Below are 22,362 nucleotides of genomic sequence, written 5' to 3'. Positions count from 1 at the left end.
AAATCTGCTGCTCATTTCCCAGAGGATGCAGGGAAATTGATGACGGAGGCCCAGAACATGGGGTCGGTTACAGTCTCCATCGAGTCATGAATAAAGCTGACAGCCTTGTTATTTTTGGTATACTTAAAGACTAGGCACCAAGTGGCCACAGATCTGTAAGTGTATTAGGGGAAATGGAAAATACTTTGGCGACTAAAGCAGCCGTCTGTGAGCTCACACTCTGGCTGGGATCCTGATGGCCTGGGACGTTCGGGGAGCCTTTCTGTGCACAGTAGCTGATCTCAGAGCCAGCACTGGAAAGACAAGCTTGGGAGTGTTTTACTTGGCACGTGGCAGCCGCCGTTCTACCCAGTGTAGGCGCAGGTTTCCGAGCCTTTCACTTTGGGAGCCATCTTCCATTTCCTTTGATGACGTTGGCACCTCTGGATACTCTTTATAGCACTCAGAGAAGGGAGGGTGGTTAGTGTGAAGATGACAGGCCAGTGCTCCCTCACAGTGTGGCTGTAGGGTCGGGTGCCGGCAGGGGCAACTAGTCTCCTCCACCCTGCAGCAGAAGAAGAGCCATGCATGCAAATAAAGCCTCAGATTTGGCTCCAGTTGGATCCAATTCTCTAAGCCCTATTCTGTGCACCTCAGAGGTGGATCTGAAAAATGGAGAAGTCAAGCTACACATAGCCTTGACCTGTGAACATGGTATCCATGCTGTAACAAAAGAAGGGACAGTAAGCCCAAGGGCACAGGGACAGGAGTGGGGGAGTTGTCTTTGCATCAGCAGTCCATCTGGGCATTCTTGGTTAAGGGTAGAGAGGCTGGAGAGGCCACCCAGGGCAGCACAGGGGACAATAAAACTTCTCTCTCTACTGAGGAGGGAAACTCATGGATGACTCTGAGGGGAAGGGGACAGTGTGCTGGGATTGGGAAAGATCTCAGGGTGCAGTGGATTGGCCTTAGATAGCCTAGATGCAGGCAGGTAGGATAGAGATGAAGAAGGTCCCTGTGAAGAGACCATGGTCTGTGGGACCATGAAAGGCACCCTGGTTCCTGGTTGAGCTAAGGCTTGAAACCCTGGTGACCCTGAAGGGATGGTAGGCCCTTCCCCTGTTCCCAGCTACCAGGCCCCTGTCACTAGCCACAGACCCCCATAGATTTGTGGCAATCAGTTATACAAGGGCAACAACCCAAGCCTCTCCACATGTAGAGGACTTGACCTGTGGTCATGGAGGCTCGAGACAGATCTCCATTATAATGAGGTAGCTAAAGGCCTGGAGGACTGAGCCAATAAGCTTTCCTTCCCAGACATTTCTCCCTGCAAAGGGTATTTAATCTCAGGCCCACCCTGAGAAGTAGGGTACGGTTTTACTCATCCATTCTCCGCCATGACAATAAATGCCTTGAAGCCATGGACGGCCTCTTTTCATTGGGATCTGCTGTGGGGAGCCATAGAGAAGGCCCTTGCCTATAGAGCCACTGTCTAATCTCTGGCAGAAGGCCTCTCTATGCTCCCAGAGCTGCTGTGCTCACAGCGGCCACCAAGCCCAAGCTCAAGCCTCAAGCCATCAAGCCAAGAGCTCTCCCCACAGGACCAGCCGGAGCTCCCTTCTTTTTCCCCCTTGGCGCCTAGATATCAGAAAGCCTGAGAACCAAACAGCCCCCACCTCCTTGAAGGCCCAGGGACCCCCAAGCCAGCTCCAGCTGTCCTGTGCCTCAGACTGTGCTTCCCCACCCCTGGAGCCATTTCCAGGGTCTTCCCTACAGCCCGACACCGGCCCAGTGACAGGTAGGGTAAGCACAGTGAACTCCTGCATCCAGCCTCCCTGAGTGGCTGAGCCCTGTGGCAGAGCAGATGGGGGACTCATAATCCTGCAGATGAGTGTGCTCTTCCAGCTAAGCCTGACAACCAAGCCCTCAGCCAAGTCCTGAGGATGCTCAAAACTGCTGTTTGTTCCTTTATTGTTAGAGAGGAGGGAAGGAGGCAAGGAAGTGTTTCCTCGTGCAGGTAAACTAGGATGCATTTCAGATTTTGTAAAGCGTGTGCATTAATGAGGACACACCCTCCTTATTCTTCTTTCAAAGCTGCTCTGTTCTAACGATAGAGGAACTCAAGAATCATGGCATTTGGACATGAATGGCAGTTACTGACCTGCTGGTGAGACTGAGCCTTCCCATCTAGCAATAGAATTTATTTCATCACTTATTTACGTCTGATTTGATATCCTTGGAAGTCTTTATAAGATTCTTGATTTCTTTGAGACTTGCATATAGTATATTTTGTTGTTTACCTCCCTCATCCAGCTCTTCCCATATTTACCCCCACCTCCCACCCACCCAACTCTGTGTTATTTTTTTAACCCATCAAGTCCAGTTTGTGCTGCCTAACTAGTCTTGCATGTAGAGCCATCCAAGGGCCATGCCTTCATAAAGAAAACTGGCTTCCCACCTTCAGCAGCCATCAGTTGCTAATAACTCTTCAACTAAGCCTGGGACTCAGTGTCTGTCTCCCACTCCACACTGGAACTCTGTCTGACTTGAACTCAGGCAGGTCTCTCGTGTGCTGTTACAACTGCTGTGAATTCATGTGTGCAGCGGCTCTGAGATGATCCCTGAGCTTAGGAAGGAGGAGTGTCTTAACAGGTATGCCATTTAGGACTGAGCACTCCATAGTGTCTTACTCTCTTCATGGTGACAAATTGTGGGTCCCTGTTGGTTTTGATTTTCATTATGAAAGTTTGGTGTTCTCACCTAGGAAGTCAGATCCAAGGAGACATAAAAGACAGAAAGGGAACACACACCTATCTCTTAGCATGTGCACCCCGGCCATGTGGCACTCAGACAGCTGCCAGCCTTTGTTGTTTCTCTTCGTCCGTGTGGTCCCAGGCATGGAACTCAGGTCTCAGGCTCCACAACAGGCATCTTCTACTGAGCCGTCTCACCACCCTCTACCTTTATTTCAATAAAATGGGTTACTCATAGGAGGAGTGATAAGCCTGGAAAATGTCACATTTAATTTTAATGATTTAGTCTAACTTTTCTATCTACTGTTTATGTGCAGGACCTATTCGTTTCTTTTGGGTTTACTTCCAGGTGTTTGATACTTTTTTGCTGATCTGTTTCTCCATTACGTTCTCCACATAATGACTGTTGGCATGTAAGGTACTGGTGTCTTAGTTTGAAGTTAACTCTACTATTAGGACTAATGGTTCTTCAGTTGGCTATCCTAGGTTATCTCACTGCATAACTGTTATAGTAGCTAATCATGTCGTCTGTAAACAGTGGCCCTGCTGTGTGCACCTTCGTTACTTCACATGCGCTGCTCTGTCTCATCCTGTTGACGTATGCCTTTGACATGTGCAAACGTGTTACACTTGCCCCCACCTACTCAGACTCCAATATCAGCGAGACTGTTTAGTTCAAGCTCTCTCTCTCTCTCTCTCTCTCTCTCTCTCTCTCTCTCTCTCTCTCTCTCCTCTCTCCTCTCTCTCTCTCTCTCCTGTTTTTGAGACAGGGTTTTACTCTGTAGCATTGGCTGTCCTCGAACACAATCTGTAGACTAGACTGGCCTCAAACTTGCAGGACAAGCTCTGTGTAGTTGTGTAGTTTTCTTGGTTCTTTTTTTTTTTTTTTTTTTTTTTGGAGCTGGGGACCGAACCCAGGGCCTTGCGCTTCCTAGGTAAGCGCTCTACCACTGAGCTAAATCCCCAACCCCAGTTGTGTAGTTTTCTAATGCTCATCTCTCATCAACTTGAAGAAGTCTACTTTACAGTGCATTGCAGGAATGGAATTAAAGGTTCAAAACCATTTTAGCACCTCTCAAGAACACATGATGCAATAAAATTGCCCTCTTGAAATAAACCTGTCTGGCTTAGTATTTTAGTATTTTGATTATTTTATTAACTTATTTGGAGATATTTTAATTCTTTTGCATGTATGTTGACACATGTTCATGTCAGTGTATGTGCATAGGTATGGGGGCATGCATGGTAGCTATAAGTCATTATCAGGTGTCTTCCTTAGGTGCTCTCTACCTTGTCTTTGAGACAGGGTTCCTCCCTGAATGTGGAGAGGCATTTTAGCTCAGCGAGGCTGACCATCCAGTGCTGGTGTTATAGACAGGGATCGCCACACCCAATTTTAACCTGGTTTTTTTTTTTTTTGTTTTTTGTTTTTTTTTGTTTTTTGCTTTCATGGCAGTCATTTTATTGATGGAACAATCACCCAGCTCCTCTTTTCATTTCTTTTTTTAAAATAATTTTTATGTTTTTAAACTATAATATATCATTTCCCCCTTTCCTTCCTTCCTTTCCTCTTTCTGACATCTCATGTACCCACCCTATGCGCCCTCAAATTCATGGCCTCTTTTTCCTTAATCTTTGTTACACTCTCTCTCTCTCTCTCTCTCTCTCTCTCTCTCTCTCTCTCTCTCTCTCTTTCACACACACACACACACACACACACACAGAGTCTCTAAAACATACACATAAGTCGTGTTATGTGGACAGAGAAGGTGTTGTATTGGTGTGTGTGCATGTGTGTGTATGCATGTATACATATGTGTGTAGACACATGAATACAACCCCCGTTCAGTCTGTATAATGTTATTTGTATGTGAATGTTTTAGGGGATGATCTTTTGGAACTGGATAACTGTTCGGTTTGCTCTTCCCTTTGGAAGACTGTTTCTTACACACTCAGCATTCCTTCCTTTCCTATAGTTCTTTATCTAGGGGCAGAGGCCTCATGGGCTTTCCCACTCCACGTTAACGTCTATTGGTGTCACCCTTGTTCAGACAGCCATGTTGGTCAGACATCCTGTATGTACAATCTCACAGCAAACAGTATAATCCTTTGGCTTTTACAGTCTTTTTGCCCCTCTTCCACAGTGATCCCTGAGCCTCAGCTGTACAAGATGTATATGTTGGGACTATGTTCTAAAAGTCTGGGTTTGCTTGGTGGTGAGCCTATAATGGTCTCCATCTGTTGCAAAGAGAAATTTCCTTGATGCAGGATGAGAACTGCACTTATCTATGGGTATAAGAATAAATATTTAGAATGCAGTTAGGGATTGTGCTGGTTTAGTAAAGTGGTGGTTGTGGTTGTGGATTCTCCTCTAAGAACCATGACTTAGTCCTGAGGAAGTTTCTAGTAATCAGGTGTGATTTCCATCTTGTTGAGCTGTCCCTAAGAGTAGCTAGAGAGCTGTTGGTTGACACCAAAGTGTGAGTCTCCTGCACCCTTAGGCTTGTCATGCCATGACGCTCACTGTCGTGGTTCATAAGTGTCACAGATGAGCAGGACTGCTGGCTGCTTAACTTCTTTGGAAGCTTGCATGGTACCTTCTGGTACCAAGAAAGCTAGTCCTCAGGGAGAGGCTTTCGAGTCAGATCCAGATCCTCTGGGTCCTATGTCAAAACTTTATGGTGTTTTCAACAATAGGGGCTTCTCGTTCACCTCTGAGGGACAACCAAATGTAACAGCAGTAGTCTATAATATTTTGGGAGTCTCTTGGACATCCTTGACCAACAACTCAAAAGGGCTTCTCATAGCTAGTGTTGGGGTTTCTGTTAGCTGGTCTATGCTCTGTGGGAAGTGTTATCATCTGGTCTCTTATCATTCTTCAGGTGGTCTCAATGGCCCCTTGTTGTACCAAATCTGCCAGGTTTTACTACAACAGACAAACCAGTCCTAAAAAAGAACTGCAGATAGTTTGCTTTCTGTTGGAGTAGTGTCCGGTTTCCTCTCATGAGGCTTGATGGATGAGTTTTATGAACCAAGTCGCTGTCATGCTTCTCAATGTTACCAACTTTCTCAATGTTTTCTCTTTTTTAGTTATTGAAAAGGTTTTTTTGGTTATTAAAAAGTTCACTGTATCTTCTTGACACAACTTAAAGAAGACAGCTGTTTCAAGTATTCATTTCCTCTATCTTGTTAGGTTTTTCCTTATTTTTGAGAGTTTATTTACCCCATCTCCTGCCTTCAGCTCTTCCTTTTTTCCCCTCCACAACCCCTTCCAATTCATGCAAGTTTTTAAAGTCACCCAGCAAGGCCATGTGGTGCTGCCTATGGGCGAGTGGGGCGGGCCACCCACTGGAGCATGGGGAACTACAGAGACTATATCCTCAATAGAGAGCTCTTCTCCGTCCCCAGCAACCACCACTGCCAGAGCTCCTCAGCGTGGTGTGGAGCCTGAGGTTGTCTCCCTTCTGTGCCAGGATTTTGGCCGGCTTGATCTTGTGTTGTAGATGCCTCAGCTGCTGTGAGTTCATGTGCCATAGCTGTGTGGTCAGAAGACAGCGTGGCACAGCCATGTATGTCAGAGGACAGCGTGGCACAGCCATGTATGTCAGAAGACAGCGTGGCACAGCCATGTATGTCAGAAGACAGTGTGGCACAGCCATGTATGTCAGAGGACAGCGTGGCACAGCCATGTATGTCAGAGGACAGCGTGGCACAGCCATGTATGTCAGAGGACAGCGTGGCACAGCCATGTATGTCAGAGGACAGCGTGGCACAGCCATGTATGTCAGAAGACAGCGTGGCACAGCCATGTATGTCAGAAGACAGCGTGGCACAGCCATGTATGTCAGAGGACAGTGTGGCACAGCCATGTATGTCAGAGGACAGCGTGGCACAGCCATGTATGTCAGAGGACAGAGTGGCACAGCCATGTATGTCAGAGGACAGAGTGGCACAGCCATGTATGTCAGAAGACAGAGTGGCACAGCCATGTATGTCAGAGGACAGAGTGGCACAGCCATGTATGTCAGAGGACAGAGTGGCACAGCCATGTATGTCAGAGGACAGCGTGGCATAGTGCTTCCCTGTCTTCTCACTCTTGCCATTCTCTCCACCCCTCTACACAGTCTGCCCTGAGCTGGAGAGGAGATGGGAGAGAGAACAGATACAGATGTCTTGCCGAGGACTGAGTACTTGGCCTCTCTCTTTTTCAAAACCTACCTGTACTGATTATTTGGGAGTTCTACACAGTGCATCCTGATCACCTTTACTTTCCAGTCCTTCCAAGTCTGCCCCCTCAACCCTTGTGGCTCGAAAAAAAAAAAAAAGAATTAAGCAAAACAAAACAAAACCAGCCAAGTCCAGTTTGTGCTGTCCATACAGTCCACACTCCTGGTGACCAGCCCTTAAACGTGAGCCCTTCCCACCACCCACACCCTGCCAGAGCCATCTACTGTGGAGAGCCACACTTCAGCTTCCGCATCACCGTTTGTACAGTTCTCCTCGATGGCTTCCTTTTAGGTTGTTCTGTGTGTGTGTGTGTGTGTGTGTGTGTGTGTGTGTGTGTGTGTGTGCGCGCGCGCACGCTCGCGTGCGTGCATGTAAGTATGAGTGTGTGTTTCTCTCAAATGTGAGTCCTAAGTCATCAATATCACTGCAGAAGAAGTGTCCTTGTCCATTTCAGTCAGCAGGAACATGGTTCATGAACTTCTACTTGGTTTCTCATGACAACACTAATCATGGATATCCACCTGGCCTCCAGTGTCAGCACATGCCGTGGACCTCGGCATGGTCTCCAGTGGTAGCATGGTCTTGGACACAGTTCCCAGCAGTATCATGGCCAACAGATATTAACATGGCCTCAGGTGGCAGCACACACCAAGGATATCTGTATGGCCTTCAGTGGTGATACAGGTTACAGACATAGCATGGCCAGCTGCAGCAGGACCATGGACCCAGATGTCAACATGGCTTCAGAGGGCAGTGCAAGCCTCTCACATCAAGTACTTAGTGTCTTATTCTCAGCACTTTGGTGTTCTCGTCTCTCCAGTGGTGCCAGCCCTCTTCAACAGAGAAGCTTTTGGACCAGGGCTGGGAGTAGCTCAGTCTGTGGGTGGAACATAGGTATTTAGAAGGCGCCTTGAAAAGAGAACTGCAACTCTTTAACTTCTGCATGCTTGGGATCATACCCCTCATCCCTACTTAGACGCCAGTCTTCTTAAAATTTTATTTTCCCCTTAATCATACATATTAAAAACTTGACAGGTTTTTTGTTTTGGGGGGGTTTTATTTATTTTTTTCTAAGACAGAGTTGTTCTGTATAGTCCTGGCTGTACTGGAACATGGCCTCAAACTCAGCGATCTGCCTGCCTCTGCCTCCGAGGGCTGGGACTAACGGTGTGTGCCACCACCATTTTTTTTTTCAGAATTAAACATCACCTTTATTTGCCACTTCTGATTTAAAATTTTTATAGGTGAACAAGATGTCTTAGTAAGGAAAGGCACTTGCCACTAAGGTTGACCACCTGAGTTCCATCTCCAGACCCCATGAGGTGGGAGGTGAGAGCCTACTTCTGTGAGTTACCTTCGGCATGTGCCTTGTAGTGTGCGTGTGTGCACACACGCAGAAATACATAAACGTAATTTAAATCTTTAAAGTTTTCTGCTTTCCTGTTTTTATTTGTGCTCCTTTTGTTTTTCGATTTCTATAAAATAGTTTCCCTTTTTTAGTCTAAAGTGTTAAGTATTTGTAGCTACATTTCTTTTCCCTCAGTTATACAACTTTGCATCATATGTGGATAGTTTGTAATTTTATTTTTGTCTTCTCTGAACAATTTGGTGAGGTTTTTTCTCTTTTCAGTATAGTTATTTTATAAAGTTTGTTTTCACTCCCAGGGCAGAGGAGGGAATGGAATTGCTCCAGACCCACTGAGCACATGGGTTCTGAGCGTGGGAGGTATGATTTCTCCCAAAGGAAAACGGGGCTGTTTCCAAGAGTGGGGAGCAGGGTGTTGGGCAGACCAACGCGTCAGCTTCTTTTCTTCCGCCAGTGAAGTTATTGAAGGATCAAGTGAGAAGTTTTTTTAACACAGCACAGTGTCCAGCGCAAAACAAGCCCAATAACAGTAAACAGATGGATGCAGACAGTAAACAGTCTGACATGCTCTGCCTCATGGCTCTCTGGGGGGCTTCTGGCTCAGCCACCAGCCCACTCACACCTGTAGATCTCCTGAGGAAACCTAAGGCTATGTCCTCATTTCACCTAGGGAGTCTGGAGGGGATGGGACTCTCTTGCACCCCAGGGTTTTGTCCTGGCTACAGGACTTTGCCCACGTGCATTTGCAATCACTAACGAGACCATGTGCTCAAACCGGAAACCATGGGTTCTCCCCACCTGACACGTGACTGTCCCTTGCTGAGGGCCTGGGAAACATTTGTCTCTCTGGCAGTCAGAGGCCACAAACTTTCCATAAGGCTTAGACTTTAAGTAAGGATTCATTCTGAAGTTCCCAGTTTGCATGATAGATGTTAATTGGCAGGCATTAATTAATACAATCATATCCGTCCTCTCAGGGAGCCAGGGCTGCCCACAGACAGGGGGTCTGCTTGGTGCTGTCTTAGACCAAAGCAAACCACGCAGGCTCTAATGAGCAGGCACTCTGTTATTTCATTTGGTATTTACCAGGATGGTTTATGGGGTGGAACCACACAAGTGTAGCTCTGGGTGCCAGCTCCTCATTTCTGAATTCTCAAAGTCATCTTTTTAGGCAGAGCAAAAAGAGCATGGAAAAAAGTCTTTCATCTCAGATTTTGAAAGAGAAAATAGAAAGCGGTAAAATGGAAAAGTGGCGCATTCTCCTGCCGGGCAGGTTTCTTTTCCCCTCGACCCAGCAGAATTTTCCATACTGAAAAGATAGCAGTGTGAGAAAAACCAAAACCAGACTGGGGGTGGAAGTGAGACAGGGTGGCTAGAAAGAACAAGGGCGCAGTGAGTCTTCCCTGGGCTTGTGGGGTGCTGGGCCAGCCGTGGGCCTTGGCTCAGCTGGGCTGCCTGCTCCTGGCTTGCAGACGCCGCTGCACTCCACCAACAGGGGTCCCCTCTGAAGGCATCTCCTTTGTCAGTGGGTTCAAAGGTGGCACAGGACAGAAGTGAGACTGGGGGAGCCATTTGCCTCAAAGGAGGGCTGGAATGGTTGTGTGATGTTGCTCACTGGCTACAGTGCCCCAAGTGAGAGGCTGCAGCCACATGCCTCCCAGTCCCTACCCTGAGCACTGCTGTCAAGATAAGCCTGAATTCCCACCCTATCTTCTTTTTTCTCCTAAGCCTCAGTTTCTTAACAGAGTGTGGCCAATGAGAATAAAGGAGCCCTGAGACTAGCAGCACATCCCCCTCCCCCACCTGCATGATAGACAGTGGCTATTCCCGTCACCTAAGCCTCCCTCACTGTGTCAGTACCTCACAGTCTAGCCTAGTCCCTTGGCACCACCCATCGCCACTGCAGCCAAAGCCAGTGGCTGGACCAATTACTGCCTGTGGTAGTAGGCCAACAGCACAGTGTCATCTGCTGCAGTCACTGTCTAAATAGGAACAGGAGCTGTACTATCCCAGGCCAGATGGGCTCCCAGCACTGGTCCAGCTACTGGGTGGTCCCGTACGGCTGGTGTCTGGGTACCTACCTTCCATGGTTATGGCAGTTGTAGCCAGACCATCCCTCCCATGGCTATCCCTCTGCTACTCCTTGTGGGTCTATGTGGCAGAGCTGGCAGGGCCCCCAGGTCTGGGTGGGCCACTGAGACCTGAGACCGATGTGCTCAGGCAGGCCTGGGATGCATAAGAGGAGGGAGGAGCCACAGCCTCCCTCTAAGCCCCTCTGGAGAATGTTAATCCCAAAGTAGAAATGAGGAGAAAGAGCCGGAGCCCAGGCAGCCATGCCATGGTTCAGCTGCCTCACTGGCTTCCAGATACTCCAGGCAGCCTGTTGCAGTGTAACCAAGACTAACAATGTGGAAGCTGGCGAGAGCTGTGTATGGATCCTGACTTGGACCCTCAAGAGAGGAATGCAGCCTCTTCTAGCTTCTGTTCCTTTGTCGGTAGAAGAGGGACCATGGTTTCCTGATGTCTGCATTGTCCTTACACAACAGTCTGACCGCATCTTCAGTTTAGGACCAGGATGTAGTAAGTGCTTAGTAACCCTGAGTCAGTGCCATCCTTTTTTTTTTTTTTTTTTGCACAGGGTCTCATTATGAAATGTGGTGAACAAAGTTAGAGCTTTGTGCGTGCTAGGTAAGCTCTCTTCCAACTGAGCTGTAGCTCCAGCCTCAGCCCCGTCTGACCGTCTCTTGAGTTGATACCTTTCCTCACCTCCGAAGTGAGAGTGATGAGAAGCATCTCATCAGGTTGTTGTCTGGGTTAACACAGACACACCCTTCATTCTCACAGTCTCCTTTTCCCTCATGGGGACTCGCACCCACAGCAGAGAGACCTGCCCCAGACCTTGACAAGTCAGCTGTCAGGATTCAAGGGACATGAAGAAGCCTCTGGTTTACGTCGTAGGCACAGACGTGTCCCCTGTGGTTGGCTGGTACAGTACAGAAGAGGCTTCCCTGGATCCCTGCACTGCTTGCAGTAGTGCACCATTTCTGCAGCCATGTTTGTTGAGGGAGTACAAAATTGTGAATGTCTTGCTGCCCAGCTTCACAAGACTCAGTCCCCAGTCACTTACCCTGTCCTTACCACTGTGACATGACTCTAACTACTCAGGGTCTGAAGTGCAGTCAGATGCTAGAGGCTGGGTGTTCTACAGAAGGGACTCAGGAGCTGACTGGGTGTTTTACAGAAGGGACTCAGGAGCTGACTGGGTGTTTTACAGAAGGGACTCAGGAGCTGACAAGCCCCTACCCCTCCCCAGGGTACGCTGAACTCCTCTGGCCTTGGTTTGTAGAGCACTACTCAGGAATGAGGCTTGGGCCACACAAGGGAGTCTCCAAGTAGAGCTGAGTCTGAGCAAGGGCCGCTCTGCTCTGGAGGCCAGTATGATGGATATGGGAGCTGCAGCCTGGCAGAGCTGATGTAGATCTTAGCACACAGTAGCGAGACTGTACAGCCCTTTATCTCTTCAGTCTCCTTCTCCCAGGGGTGCTGGTCTAGGAAGGGTCAGGGCTTCCCAGCGGACCCTAGGAAACCTCAGTCCCCACCTCCTGCCCTGCTCCTGGGCTGAGCTGCTGCTGCCCTCTGAGTCAGCTAAGTGGAGTCTGCACACTACATCTGGAACCACCCCATCCCATGGCCCGCATCCCTCCACCCCACACAGCACTGGGGGATGCTTTTTGTTGTGGTCTCAGACATAATGGGGTTTTCAGGATTGTCCTGAATCCTCAGGGAGGCAACTGAGTTACACTTAAAAAAAACAGCAGGAAGAGCTAAGCTCAAGAGAAAGAATGAATCTGTGAACTCAAACCCACCACACTTAGGATGTTTATTCAAGGGAAATTATTATTAATTATTAAAATTTGGAAAACAGTACATCAGAAGGAAAGGAAACGGATAAGGGCCCTGTAAGGAGCCAGCAGATGCTTCTGTGATTTAACGGTTTCCCGGAACAATGCGAAGCTATTTTAAAAGCAGACGAGTGACTCATTGTACCCAGCACCCGAGCGAGCGAGTGAGCGAGCGAGGGAGCAAAGTCCTCCCTGGTGGCAAGAAGCCTGAGATAGAGGAGGAAGCTGAGGTTCCACTCCCATCTCTGTCACTTACCAGCTGTGTGACCTTAGCCAATTTCACATCCTCTCTGAGCTTCGTTTTCCTGCTTTACACAGCGGGAGTTTGGAAGGATAAGTAGGAAAATGAGCGTGTGCCTGGCATGGTGGCACACACCTTTGATCTCAGTACTTGGGAGGTAGAGGTACGTAATATTTGGTCTAGGCTAGTTCCAGGACAGCCTGGTCTACGTGGTAAAACCCTGTCTCAAAAAACCAAAAAAGAAAAAGAAAAAAAGTTCTTATTGTTTCTTCAAACAGATTGTCTGTTTTTATATATTATATCACAATTATGTAATATATAAAAGTATATACAATGAATGTAAATTATAATTATATGGTATTACATTTGCAATTTGTAATATTTGACATTTGTCAGGATTTAGTATACAATCATTTTGATAAAGTTAGTCTAAAGCTAGCACCATATTCTGAGAATGAAGGTTTCTTTAGGATTTACTACATTTAAAGTCATTAAATATAGAAAGTGTACATTTTTCAAAGATTTATTTTTGTCATATTAAATAAGATGTGTGTGTATAATGTTGGGACGTGTGCATGTGTATACAGGTGCCCACAGAAGCCAGAGGCACCAGCTTCCCTCTGGAGCTAGAGTTACAGGCAATTGCAACCTGCCAGTCGTTAAGTTGGGTCCTCTGCAAGGGTAGTGCACTCTCGGTCTCTCTAGCCCCAGGAAATCAGGTCCCTGCCTGCAGCGCCGATCAAGTGCGGAGCTTCCGGCACTGTGCCTCTTGTAGGGATCAACTGCTGGTTAGAGCCGTGGGGCAGGTCTTCCTTAGCGTCCGATCTGTTTTCACCTAGACGTTTCTTATGTGCGCACTTCCCAATGGCAGCATTTTTCTGTGCTTCATTCCTAGATGGAGATTATACGGTCAGAGGATGTGGGGACCGTGGAGTTGAGTTTTGAATTTACTGAGCTCTCTATATGGTGTAGCACACCACGCGTTGTGGCCTTGTTTGTTTGTTTGTTTGTTTGTTTGTTTGTTTTTGTTTTGCGTTTGGTTTTTTTTCTTTTGTTTTTGAGACAGTTCCCTATGCAGCCCTGGCTGTCCTGGAACTCACTCTGTAGACCAGACTGGCCTTGAACTCAGAGATCCACCTGCCTTTGCCTCTAGAGTGCTGGGATTAAAAGTGTATGCCCCCACTGCTGGGGAAGTTGAAGCATTTTGTAATTTCACTTTTTATCCCTGGTGGTTTCTTGCTTTATGTGTTAGAATATGGTGTTGTTCCGTGCATACAGCTTTGGAGTCATTACACCTTCCCCATTGGTACGTCTTCATCTGCATCAGACGTTTCTCTTCATCTTGATCATCTTGTCTTCAATTGTACTGTGCATGGCTTCTCCTGTCCAGGCCCTTGTGCGTTATACATCAGCATTGCTCGTGGAGCTCCATGAAGGACTCGTGTTGACCTCTCTTTATTGTCTCCAGAGAGTCTGTAGTGTAGCTTTGCCATCAGCTAGCTGATAGCCATGCAGAGGCTCAGCCAAAGCCAGGCCCTGCCCTGCCCCCTCTTCCCCACCTGAATTGTCTGGGAGCCCCCATTCCCATCCCAACCCTGCTCATCACCGGCCCTCAGAGCCCTGGTTTGCATCACATCTTATTTCTTGGTAAGCGTCTTAGAAGAAATCTCTGCCTGGTGCTGTCTTTTGTTTTTTAGTTTTTGATGGTTTTTTTTTTGTTTTGTTTGTATAGAGAAATATCTTATTCTTAACTTCTTCTGTCCTTTCATAATTCACTGTTGTATGAATGTGTGCACATGTGCAGGGGCAGACAAATAACTGAATAAATGATTAAAACCAGCAAAAGCTGCTCTCCTGGGCATGGCAGCTTAGACTTGGTTATTAAACTTCACCAGTCATTAAAAAATAGGCTGTTATTTTCTATTTGGATTACAGGTAAAAGACCTTATTGAAGAGTATGCAAATCAGACAGGGTAGAGTCTGCCAGCATTGTGTCCATTTCGGCCATTGCTCAAATGTTTGGTGCATAGTCGCGCACAAAGAACAAGTTAGACGTAGAATTCAAGTTCAAACAGCATGCCGCACCTCCACATGTTGCTCTTTATGCCTTCTTTCGGCGGAGTCTATAACGCTAGGGTTTGTAACGTGTCCTACTGTAACTCGGTGTCTTCTTTAATCCTAGGAATCTACCTTCTGGACTTGATCTACATTGATTCTGCATACCCTGCCTCTGGCAGCATCATGGAAAACGAACAAAGATCCAACCAGATGAACAACATCCTCCGAATCATTGCCGATTTACAAGTTTCCTGCAGCTATGGTTAGTACCTTACTGCTAGAATTGTAATGTCTTGTGCGGTTGCAGTCTCAATGCAGCACATTGGCCAGAAAGCTTCAAGAACCAGGTTAGGCCCACAAAGCCCCATTGGGATATCTTGAGCTTTAGGCATGGGCTAGGCCTTTTATACATTTCCAAAGATCCTTAGTTAGACACGAGGAGCATGGTCCAGTAAGTGGCATGACCCCGGTCTGGCTGACTCTGCGTCATTTATCCACAAGAAACCTGGTGGGGAGCTCCCAGACAGCTCTTCAAGTGCATTTGGGTCCAGATTCCTTCTTCTTGTGGTTCTTCCCTGTGAGTCCTCCCACAGGCTCTGCACTAGGCGGGCAGGGATGAGGAGTAGCTGACAAGGGTAGTTTGTCAGGCGGATTTGTAAGGGACACACACCACTTCTGCCACAGGAGGCTAGGCCATGTAGTCTAGCTGTGGGCCTAAGTGGAATGGGGTAATGGTGTGGTGAGCAATGGGCCAGGCTCTGCTGCACGTGGCCAGATGACAGAGGGACAGCAGGGCAGCAGCTGCCTGGAAGATACAGAGAGGCTCATCGGAGACTTCCTATAGCTGCGAAGTCAGAATGCCATCCACATAGGCACCGATTTTATACAAGACTGTGACCTTGGTGTGAGGCTAAACGTGAGTCAGGTGCTCTAGTCCTTTGTGGGAGGGAACCGAGATCCAGGCAGGGGTCTGCAGTGGCAGGGAGAGTGAGGAACAGAGCTGTAAGCCGGCCTACACCACACACCAGTTGGGCATGAGAAAAGAGAGTCCTACCTGTCACACAGGGTGTGAGACAGTCAGCCACTTCTGCTTGGGAGGACCACAGGGAAGCCACAGGTCACTTCATCTCAGGGCAAGATAGGTCCATAGTGTAGGGCAGCTCTCCTCTGAGGCCTGCACTCCCATTGGCATGCTTGTTCTGGGGCTTTCAGACACCCTCATCATTGCCGTAGACCAGCAAAGCCGCCGGCACACTCGGCCTTAGAGTCACACCAGGGAGCAAGTCTCAGTGCCCGTCTTGAAGTCACTTCCTCTTCTCCGTGGATTGCTCACACATGAAAAGAGAGCCAAACATGGCACCTGGCCCTCAGCCTGGCCCAGAATTTCTGAATTCTACCCAGAGAAAATGTACTCATGTCACAGTGCTCTGGACTTGTATCAGGCGTCACCAGCTCAGACACAGGTGTCACTGTCCTCATGTCAGAGATGAGGACAGCAAGGACTTGGAGGAGCCTAGAACCTGCAGATTGAAGCCCCTGCTGCTCTCCAGGACTTCTGCTTCTCCACAGCCTCTCTCCTTCCATGGCCGCCCCCTTCTCAGAAATGCAGTGACAGGGATGGCTAAGGAGAGAGAAGTGGCGAGGCCTAGTCGCTCCAGGAAGGCTGTGACACAGTGTGGCACAGGCCTCACAGGCTTGAGTAGAACCTTGCCTTGTCACCGCTCACTTCACCCACTGCCGCCATCACTCCTTGTGTGGTAGGAGCAGCCTTTGTCCAACACAAGCTAATGTGAAGTCTGGAACAGACTCTGTCACCTGGCACAGAACCTACCTTCTGGGACGGACTTCCGTACTGGCTGGGCAGCATTCATGGCACAGAAGGAGAAACCTAGTGCTGTCACTGGAGATCTCTCTGGGCACAGACACATGATTCTGGTGTGTTCTTAGGGCCAGGGCCTCTTTCCCCAGCCTTAGCGTCCCTCTCTTTCTCCCAGCTAAGTGCTGAGGTCATTCTCCACAGGGGCGGAATTCAAACCTGACCCCACTCTAGGTCCAGGCCCCAAGGACAGTGACCCAGCCTCAAGATCCCAGTGTGTCTGTGTCAGTGTACCCTGGGCTGGGCGGTCAGGCCTCTGAGTTTTGTTCTGACTTTTGCAGATCACCTCACTACCCTGCCACACGTGCAAAAGTACCTGAAGTCTGTGCGCTACATTGAGGAGCTCCAGAAGTTTGTAGAAGACGATAATTACAAGTGAGTCCTCGTCCGTCCTGAGAATCCTGCCTGTCCACTCTTGTTCTTAGTACCCAGGTGCCTGCAGGTGACCTGGTGCTGACTGGGACTGGGAGGTGACCTGAGAGTTTCCATCCTCCCCACACAAGGCCCCAGAACAGTCGTCTGCACAGCCCTTGATACCTGCCTTTGCCCCAGTCCCTCAAGCCCCACAACTGAGGAAGGTGGTATGTTCACTTTCCCATGTGGCCTGGGAAACACATGTGGACTCCAAAGCCATGCATGACAGGCTCTCAAGCGGACCCTTGGCACTGGACAGAAGGTCAGCTGGTCATATCTTTAGGCCAGCGTTCCCCAAGGTCCTGTTTCACAGATGGATGACACAGGCAGTCCCTGGGCCTCTCAGCTCTCTGTAGGACTCTCCATCTGGCTCTAGCCAAGGGCCCCAGGCACAGTCTCTGTGCTTCTATGAATAGATATACTTCTCGGAAAAACTGTAAAGGGCCAACGCATCCTCTTTCTGCCCTGCTCCAATCTGTAGGTCTCCCTTCGTTGATGGCACCTCAGTGTGCACCCTGCATTGCTTAGGATCTGAGGGAAGAGCAGGTTTAAGTCAATTCTGGCTGCCCATCTTAGCTGGACATACTCTCCACTCAGTGCTTTCTCTGACTTACATCAAAGCAAATCTCAGCCATCTTGAGATTGATCACTGGCCACCTGAATGTCACTGTCACAGAATCCCTTTCATATCCCATCTCACTTGCTGCTTCAGTACGCTGTGCGTTCCTCACTCCTCTTAGCTAGTACTGCTTAATCCCTTGCAGCTCTGTGTCGAAAGCCTGATCTTGTGTCATCTCAGTACATGAAAGTGACCCAGAATCATGGCCACCAGTCTCTTAACAGATTAGGGAACCATTGTTCAGGCATCCCCACCTGGCCAGTGCAGCAGCAGTGGCTCAAAGCTTTAGCTATGGTTCCAGGTCATGGGGTACCCTCCCCCCACTCCCTGTCTTTGGGTACAGACATCCTGCCCTCCCTGTTGCTATCCCAGCATCCATCAAAATAAAGAACAGTGTAGAGGTGTGTGTTAGCTCATGGCGATGGGAGCACGGATGCGGGCCAGAGGTCACGCTCACTCTGCATCTGTCACAAACAGACTCATTTTATTTACAAAGTGTTTGCTGTTCCTGAAGAGTGGCCTGGAGTGCGAAATTATTCCCACTTAGGTTCTAGTATAATGTTTTCCATTCATGTTCCAATCTTGCCGTTAAAGAGACAGTAGTTTTTCATTAACACTAATATGCTTTAAGGAGGAAAATGACCTATAAATACTTGTGAACATGAGACAATCCTTGGACAAGCTGCAGATTATGAGTAATTACTCCTTCCATTCTGAAGAAGTGGAGCACCACCCCCACCCCCACCCCTCTGTGCTAAACAACAGCCAGCCTGGTGCTCATAAAGGCTCTTTGTTGGGCCAAGCTGGTTGAACCCAGGGAGGAGGGCTGCCTTTCTGCCCCCAGCACGGAAGGCCCTCTTTCTAAGGAGGTCCTGTTTCTAAGTGGCAGGATGAGGGCAGGAGGTGTGATTCTGTCAGAGTACCAACTCACACCTAAAGGTAGCCCCTCAATGTCAAGGATGCAAGACCTGAGGACATCAGTGACCTTGCTCCTCTGATGCCTGGCTAGCATCTGCCTTGCCAGTTCTCTACCAAGAGGCCCAGCCAGTGTCTTCTCCTTCTCCATGTTAATCTCTCATCAGTTTAAAGGAAAATGACCCAAGTTCCCACACTTAGACAGCATGGCCAGCATGAAGGGAGCAGGGGTTTGAACACTTGACTGTGCGTGGGAACTTTGTACACAGAGAAGAGTGGATAAACAGGAGTGCAAGGACAGGGTCTCCTCAGTGAGGTCACACCACTCTCCTTGCCAGGGAAGGAGTGATGACTCTACGTAAATATTTATTTTCCACAAGAAATCCTATTTTCTGGGACTGCAGAGAGAGCTCAGTGGTCAAGAGGCCTACTCTTTCAGGGAACCTGTTTTAGTCAGAGTTTTCTATTGCAGTGAAACACCAGGACTAAGAGGCAAGCTGGGGAGGGAAGAATTTATTCAGCTTACACTTCCTTCCACATTGCTGTTCATCCCCAAAGGAAGTCAGAACTGGGACTCACACAGGGCAGGAGCCTGAAACTAATGCAAGGGCCATGGAGGGATGCTGCTTACTGGCTCGCTTCCCATGGCTTGCTCAACCTGCTTTCTTATAGAACCTAGTACTACCAGCCCAGAGATGGCTTCACCCACAGTGGACTAGACCCTCCCCATCAATCACTAATTAAGGAAATTCCCTACAGCCAGAGCTTATGGAGGTGTTTTCTGAACTGAGGTTCCCTCCTTTCAGATAACTAGCTTCTGTCAAGTTGACATAAGACACAGGGTACAGTTCCCAGCACCCACATCAGGCAACTCACATCTCCTTGTAATCCCAGCTCCAGAGGGTCCAACAACTTCTCCTGGCCTCCTCAGGCACTTACACACACATGCACCTTACCACAGACACACACACACACACACACACACACCCCACTTGGGCTTCACCAGCCTCCAGGTTCTCATTAGTTCTTATGTTTGGACCCCACCCTCCAAGTGCATAACATGGAAACCACACTCAAGAACCACAATCCTGCAATCCTGTTTGTAATGGAATTCCATTCTTAGCACCTGTTGCTCCCTGGAGCCATTCATTGTGTGAAATCCATCCCTTGCTTACCATCCCTTGCTTAGCTGGGTTCATCGGAAGCTGGGCCCTCCTTCCTCGGGAAGCTGAGCATGGCTTCGCACTTTCCCCCTGGCCTGTAGATTTGGTGGCCTCCTGACACTGGGTGCTGCTGCTGAAGAACTCTGAAACCTGCCTGGGTTTTCCTCTTGCTCTGCCAGGTGGGTGAAGAAGTCCATGAAACTCAGAAGCTCAGCCAGAGAAAGCCTCAGAGAGGAGGGCCTTTTCCAGCTGCCCCAATTGCACAGTGTGCCTTCCCCACTGCAGACCAGCCCCCACAGGTTATACCTTCAAGTTCTTCCACAGCCATTCTTGGCGTCTGCCTCCCAGAGCCCCTGTGATCATGCTTTCTGCCTTCCTTCTCTTCTTCCATGAGCTGCTTCCCAGCATCCCCGAGGGGTCTGTTTCCTGTGAGGTGTTCAGCCAGCCTGCTCTGGTTTCCATTCTTGGTTTGGTTCCACGTCCCTAGTCTCCTGCTTCATTTGCTTCCTCTTTCTCGTCACCTTGGTGTTCAGGTTTTATTGAACTCAGCTCATGTTCTTACAGGCCCCTCCTCGGTTCAGAGGCCACCTCCTGAGGAGCCTGGGGGTCACTACTTTTCTCTTTCCTTCTGTGAGACAAGGTCTGAAGTGTTGCTACCATTGAGAGACTCTTGACTGGCTTTCCTCCCATGTGTGCGGAAGAACTGGAGGTTGGTTCCTCTCCGGCTGCTGGAAGGTCCAGGACCACCTAGCATTCCCTTTCCCACAAGGAGGCAGGAGGTTCCCTTCTTCTCCATGCCACAAAAGGACATCCTCACAGTGCAAGTCTGGTCCCATGGAGCCTGCTTTCCATCCTAGCATCCCTGCCTGCCACCCACCAGTGCCATGAACTTGGCTAAGGAAGCCACATGGCCTTTCTCCTTGCTTTCCTAGGCTCTAAAACATACTTCAGTAAGAGTTGTAGGTACATAAGCAAGGGCCTTGGGAGGCATCAGAAGGAGGATGAGTTGTGACCCGAAGCAGATTTCACAGTATGCCTCAGTTCTGTGACTGATATACGCATGAACAGCCACCTTCGCCCTGACAAAGCTGCCAGCCCTCCCCCATCCCATGGTAGACCCAGGCCTCTCTGACTTTGTGAAAATCTTTGGTTTCAGGTTGTCACTCAGAATCGAACCAGGAAGCAGCTCTCCAAGACTAGTCTCTTCCAAGGAAGATCTTGCAGGTATTATAGCTCCTCAAATAGTACAAAACTGCTCACAGCCTAGACAGGTGCCAAGATAGGCCCTGCATGGAGCCCAAGAACACATTTGGGTTCACTACATGGCAGGCTCAACTGTCCCTGTTTACAGCACCTTCTACCACCCTACCAGACTCCTAATAGTGTGGGACCCCCAAAAGATCAGATCCCCAACTTAGAAGCATGCACAAGGTAATCTCTCCTAGACCACTTTGACCCTTGTCCTTCAGCCTGCCCCACACTTGGAATTATGTGTCCCAAAGGGGGGTACCCAAGATGTACCAGATACATTAGATGTATCCCCTCTGAGGGAAACACAGTGTCACCAGCAGTGGGATCCTAGGGATCTGCTGTCAGAGCAAGGCTCTAGCTTCAGCTCTGTGTTTCTGGTCCTCCATAGCCTTATCTACAGGTGAGAGTGAAGACTCTATTGGTCTTAGAATATTGTCCTGATGCTGGGTGAGCACAGGCCTGTCTTGTGCTCTGCCTGTTCACTGTCAGAATATGCTCAGTGTCCGCAGCTTGGTTGTTGCTGTCCTAACGGTGGCCTCTTAGGACTCTTAGGGCTGGGGGCTGATCAGCATCGCTGTCTGGGGAGCCCTGTGGGCACCTGTCCTTGAGAGCAGCTCCAGTGTGGGCTGGCTGCTGACTCTGCACAACCTTCTGGAAAAGTGCTGAGCCCAACAGTTCCTGCACTGCAGAGGAAGCTCAGCTCACAGAAGTGTTTTCCACCAACTTTCCAATCCCTGGCTTCAGCCTCAAAGCAGGATGTCAGGGTTTATGTTGATCACCAGAGAGTCAGTGACTTTCTAGAAAGCTCATAGCCATTCAGTGACTCAGGTCTCCCCCTTTGAAGTGTCAGAGGAAAGATAAGAAGCCCTGCTGCAGCATGAGTTGTGGCATAGCAGGGCTCCCACAGAGGGTGGCCGGAGGGTCAGCTCCAAGGGAGCCTTCTGGGCTCTGGCACTCACTGAGCTGCGTGGCAGGAACTCCACAGGACTGAGGGACAGGAATGTGCCTCTTGCAGTCCCAAGAATGGAAGGAACGTGGCCTCCCCCTGTTCCTCAGGAGGGGCTAGGCTCCAGCTCAAAGCTGTGCCCAGCAGTTAGGTACCCCCATACTTGCCAAGGAAAAGCCTTTAGATGTGCACCTTCGTTTGCACAAGGCTCTCAGGCTGCAGGTCTGTGTGTAACAAGCACTCAAGGTCAGCTGCAGTGAAGATGAGTGATGGAGGGCTTTCCTTATGCAAACGCCTAGAGTGCTCCACAAAGTCCTTGACTGCTCAGGGAATGGCAGGGTCTCTGACTATCTCTCCTTGGACCCAGACCAGCCTCAGAGGAAGGCTGAGGTGAGGCTGCCTGGCTTTGGAGGCTGGCTCATGGAGAAGTTACCTCATAATTTTCTGGGTACCTGGCAGGGGCCTCAGCCTCCCGGAGCTTGTGTCTTAGTTGGGGAGACAGGCAACAGAGGTCGAGTAGGCTTGGACAGGCACATTTGGAGGCCAAAACGAAGCCAGTGTGAACAGGTCAAAATGGCCTGTGTGTGTGAGGGACTATTTAGGACTCTTATCTAACCAGCTCTTTCCAGGGACTGGGAGACCTTAACCCTGA

General features: G+C 49.0%; 1 protein-coding gene across 20 annotated transcripts in view; it reads left to right on the top strand.

Moving 5' to 3' along the window:
- Positions 1–22,362, top strand: part of Ralgps1 (Ral GEF with PH domain and SH3 binding motif 1) — a 236,631-nt gene that overhangs the window by 183,188 nt on the left and 31,081 nt on the right. For all 20 annotated transcript variants that reach the window (XR_005502087.2, XR_005502084.2, XR_005502083.2 and 17 more), the window contains 3 exon segments: positions 14,651–14,788; positions 16,684–16,777; positions 20,670–20,737. Coding sequence is in view for 16 of the 20 variants with exons in the window: in NM_001427068.1 (NP_001413997.1) it covers positions 14,651–14,788; positions 16,684–16,777; positions 20,670–20,737 (300 nt within the window). In the remaining 4 variants the exon portion in view is untranslated.

The sequence above is a fragment of the Rattus norvegicus genome, chromosome 3 (assembly GCF_036323735.1).
Source record: "Rattus norvegicus strain BN/NHsdMcwi chromosome 3, GRCr8, whole genome shotgun sequence".
Taxonomy (NCBI): Eukaryota; Metazoa; Chordata; class Mammalia; order Rodentia; family Muridae; genus Rattus; species Rattus norvegicus.
The sequence above is the reverse complement of the archived record's forward strand: the minus strand, read 5'-3'. Positions and strand labels throughout refer to the sequence as shown.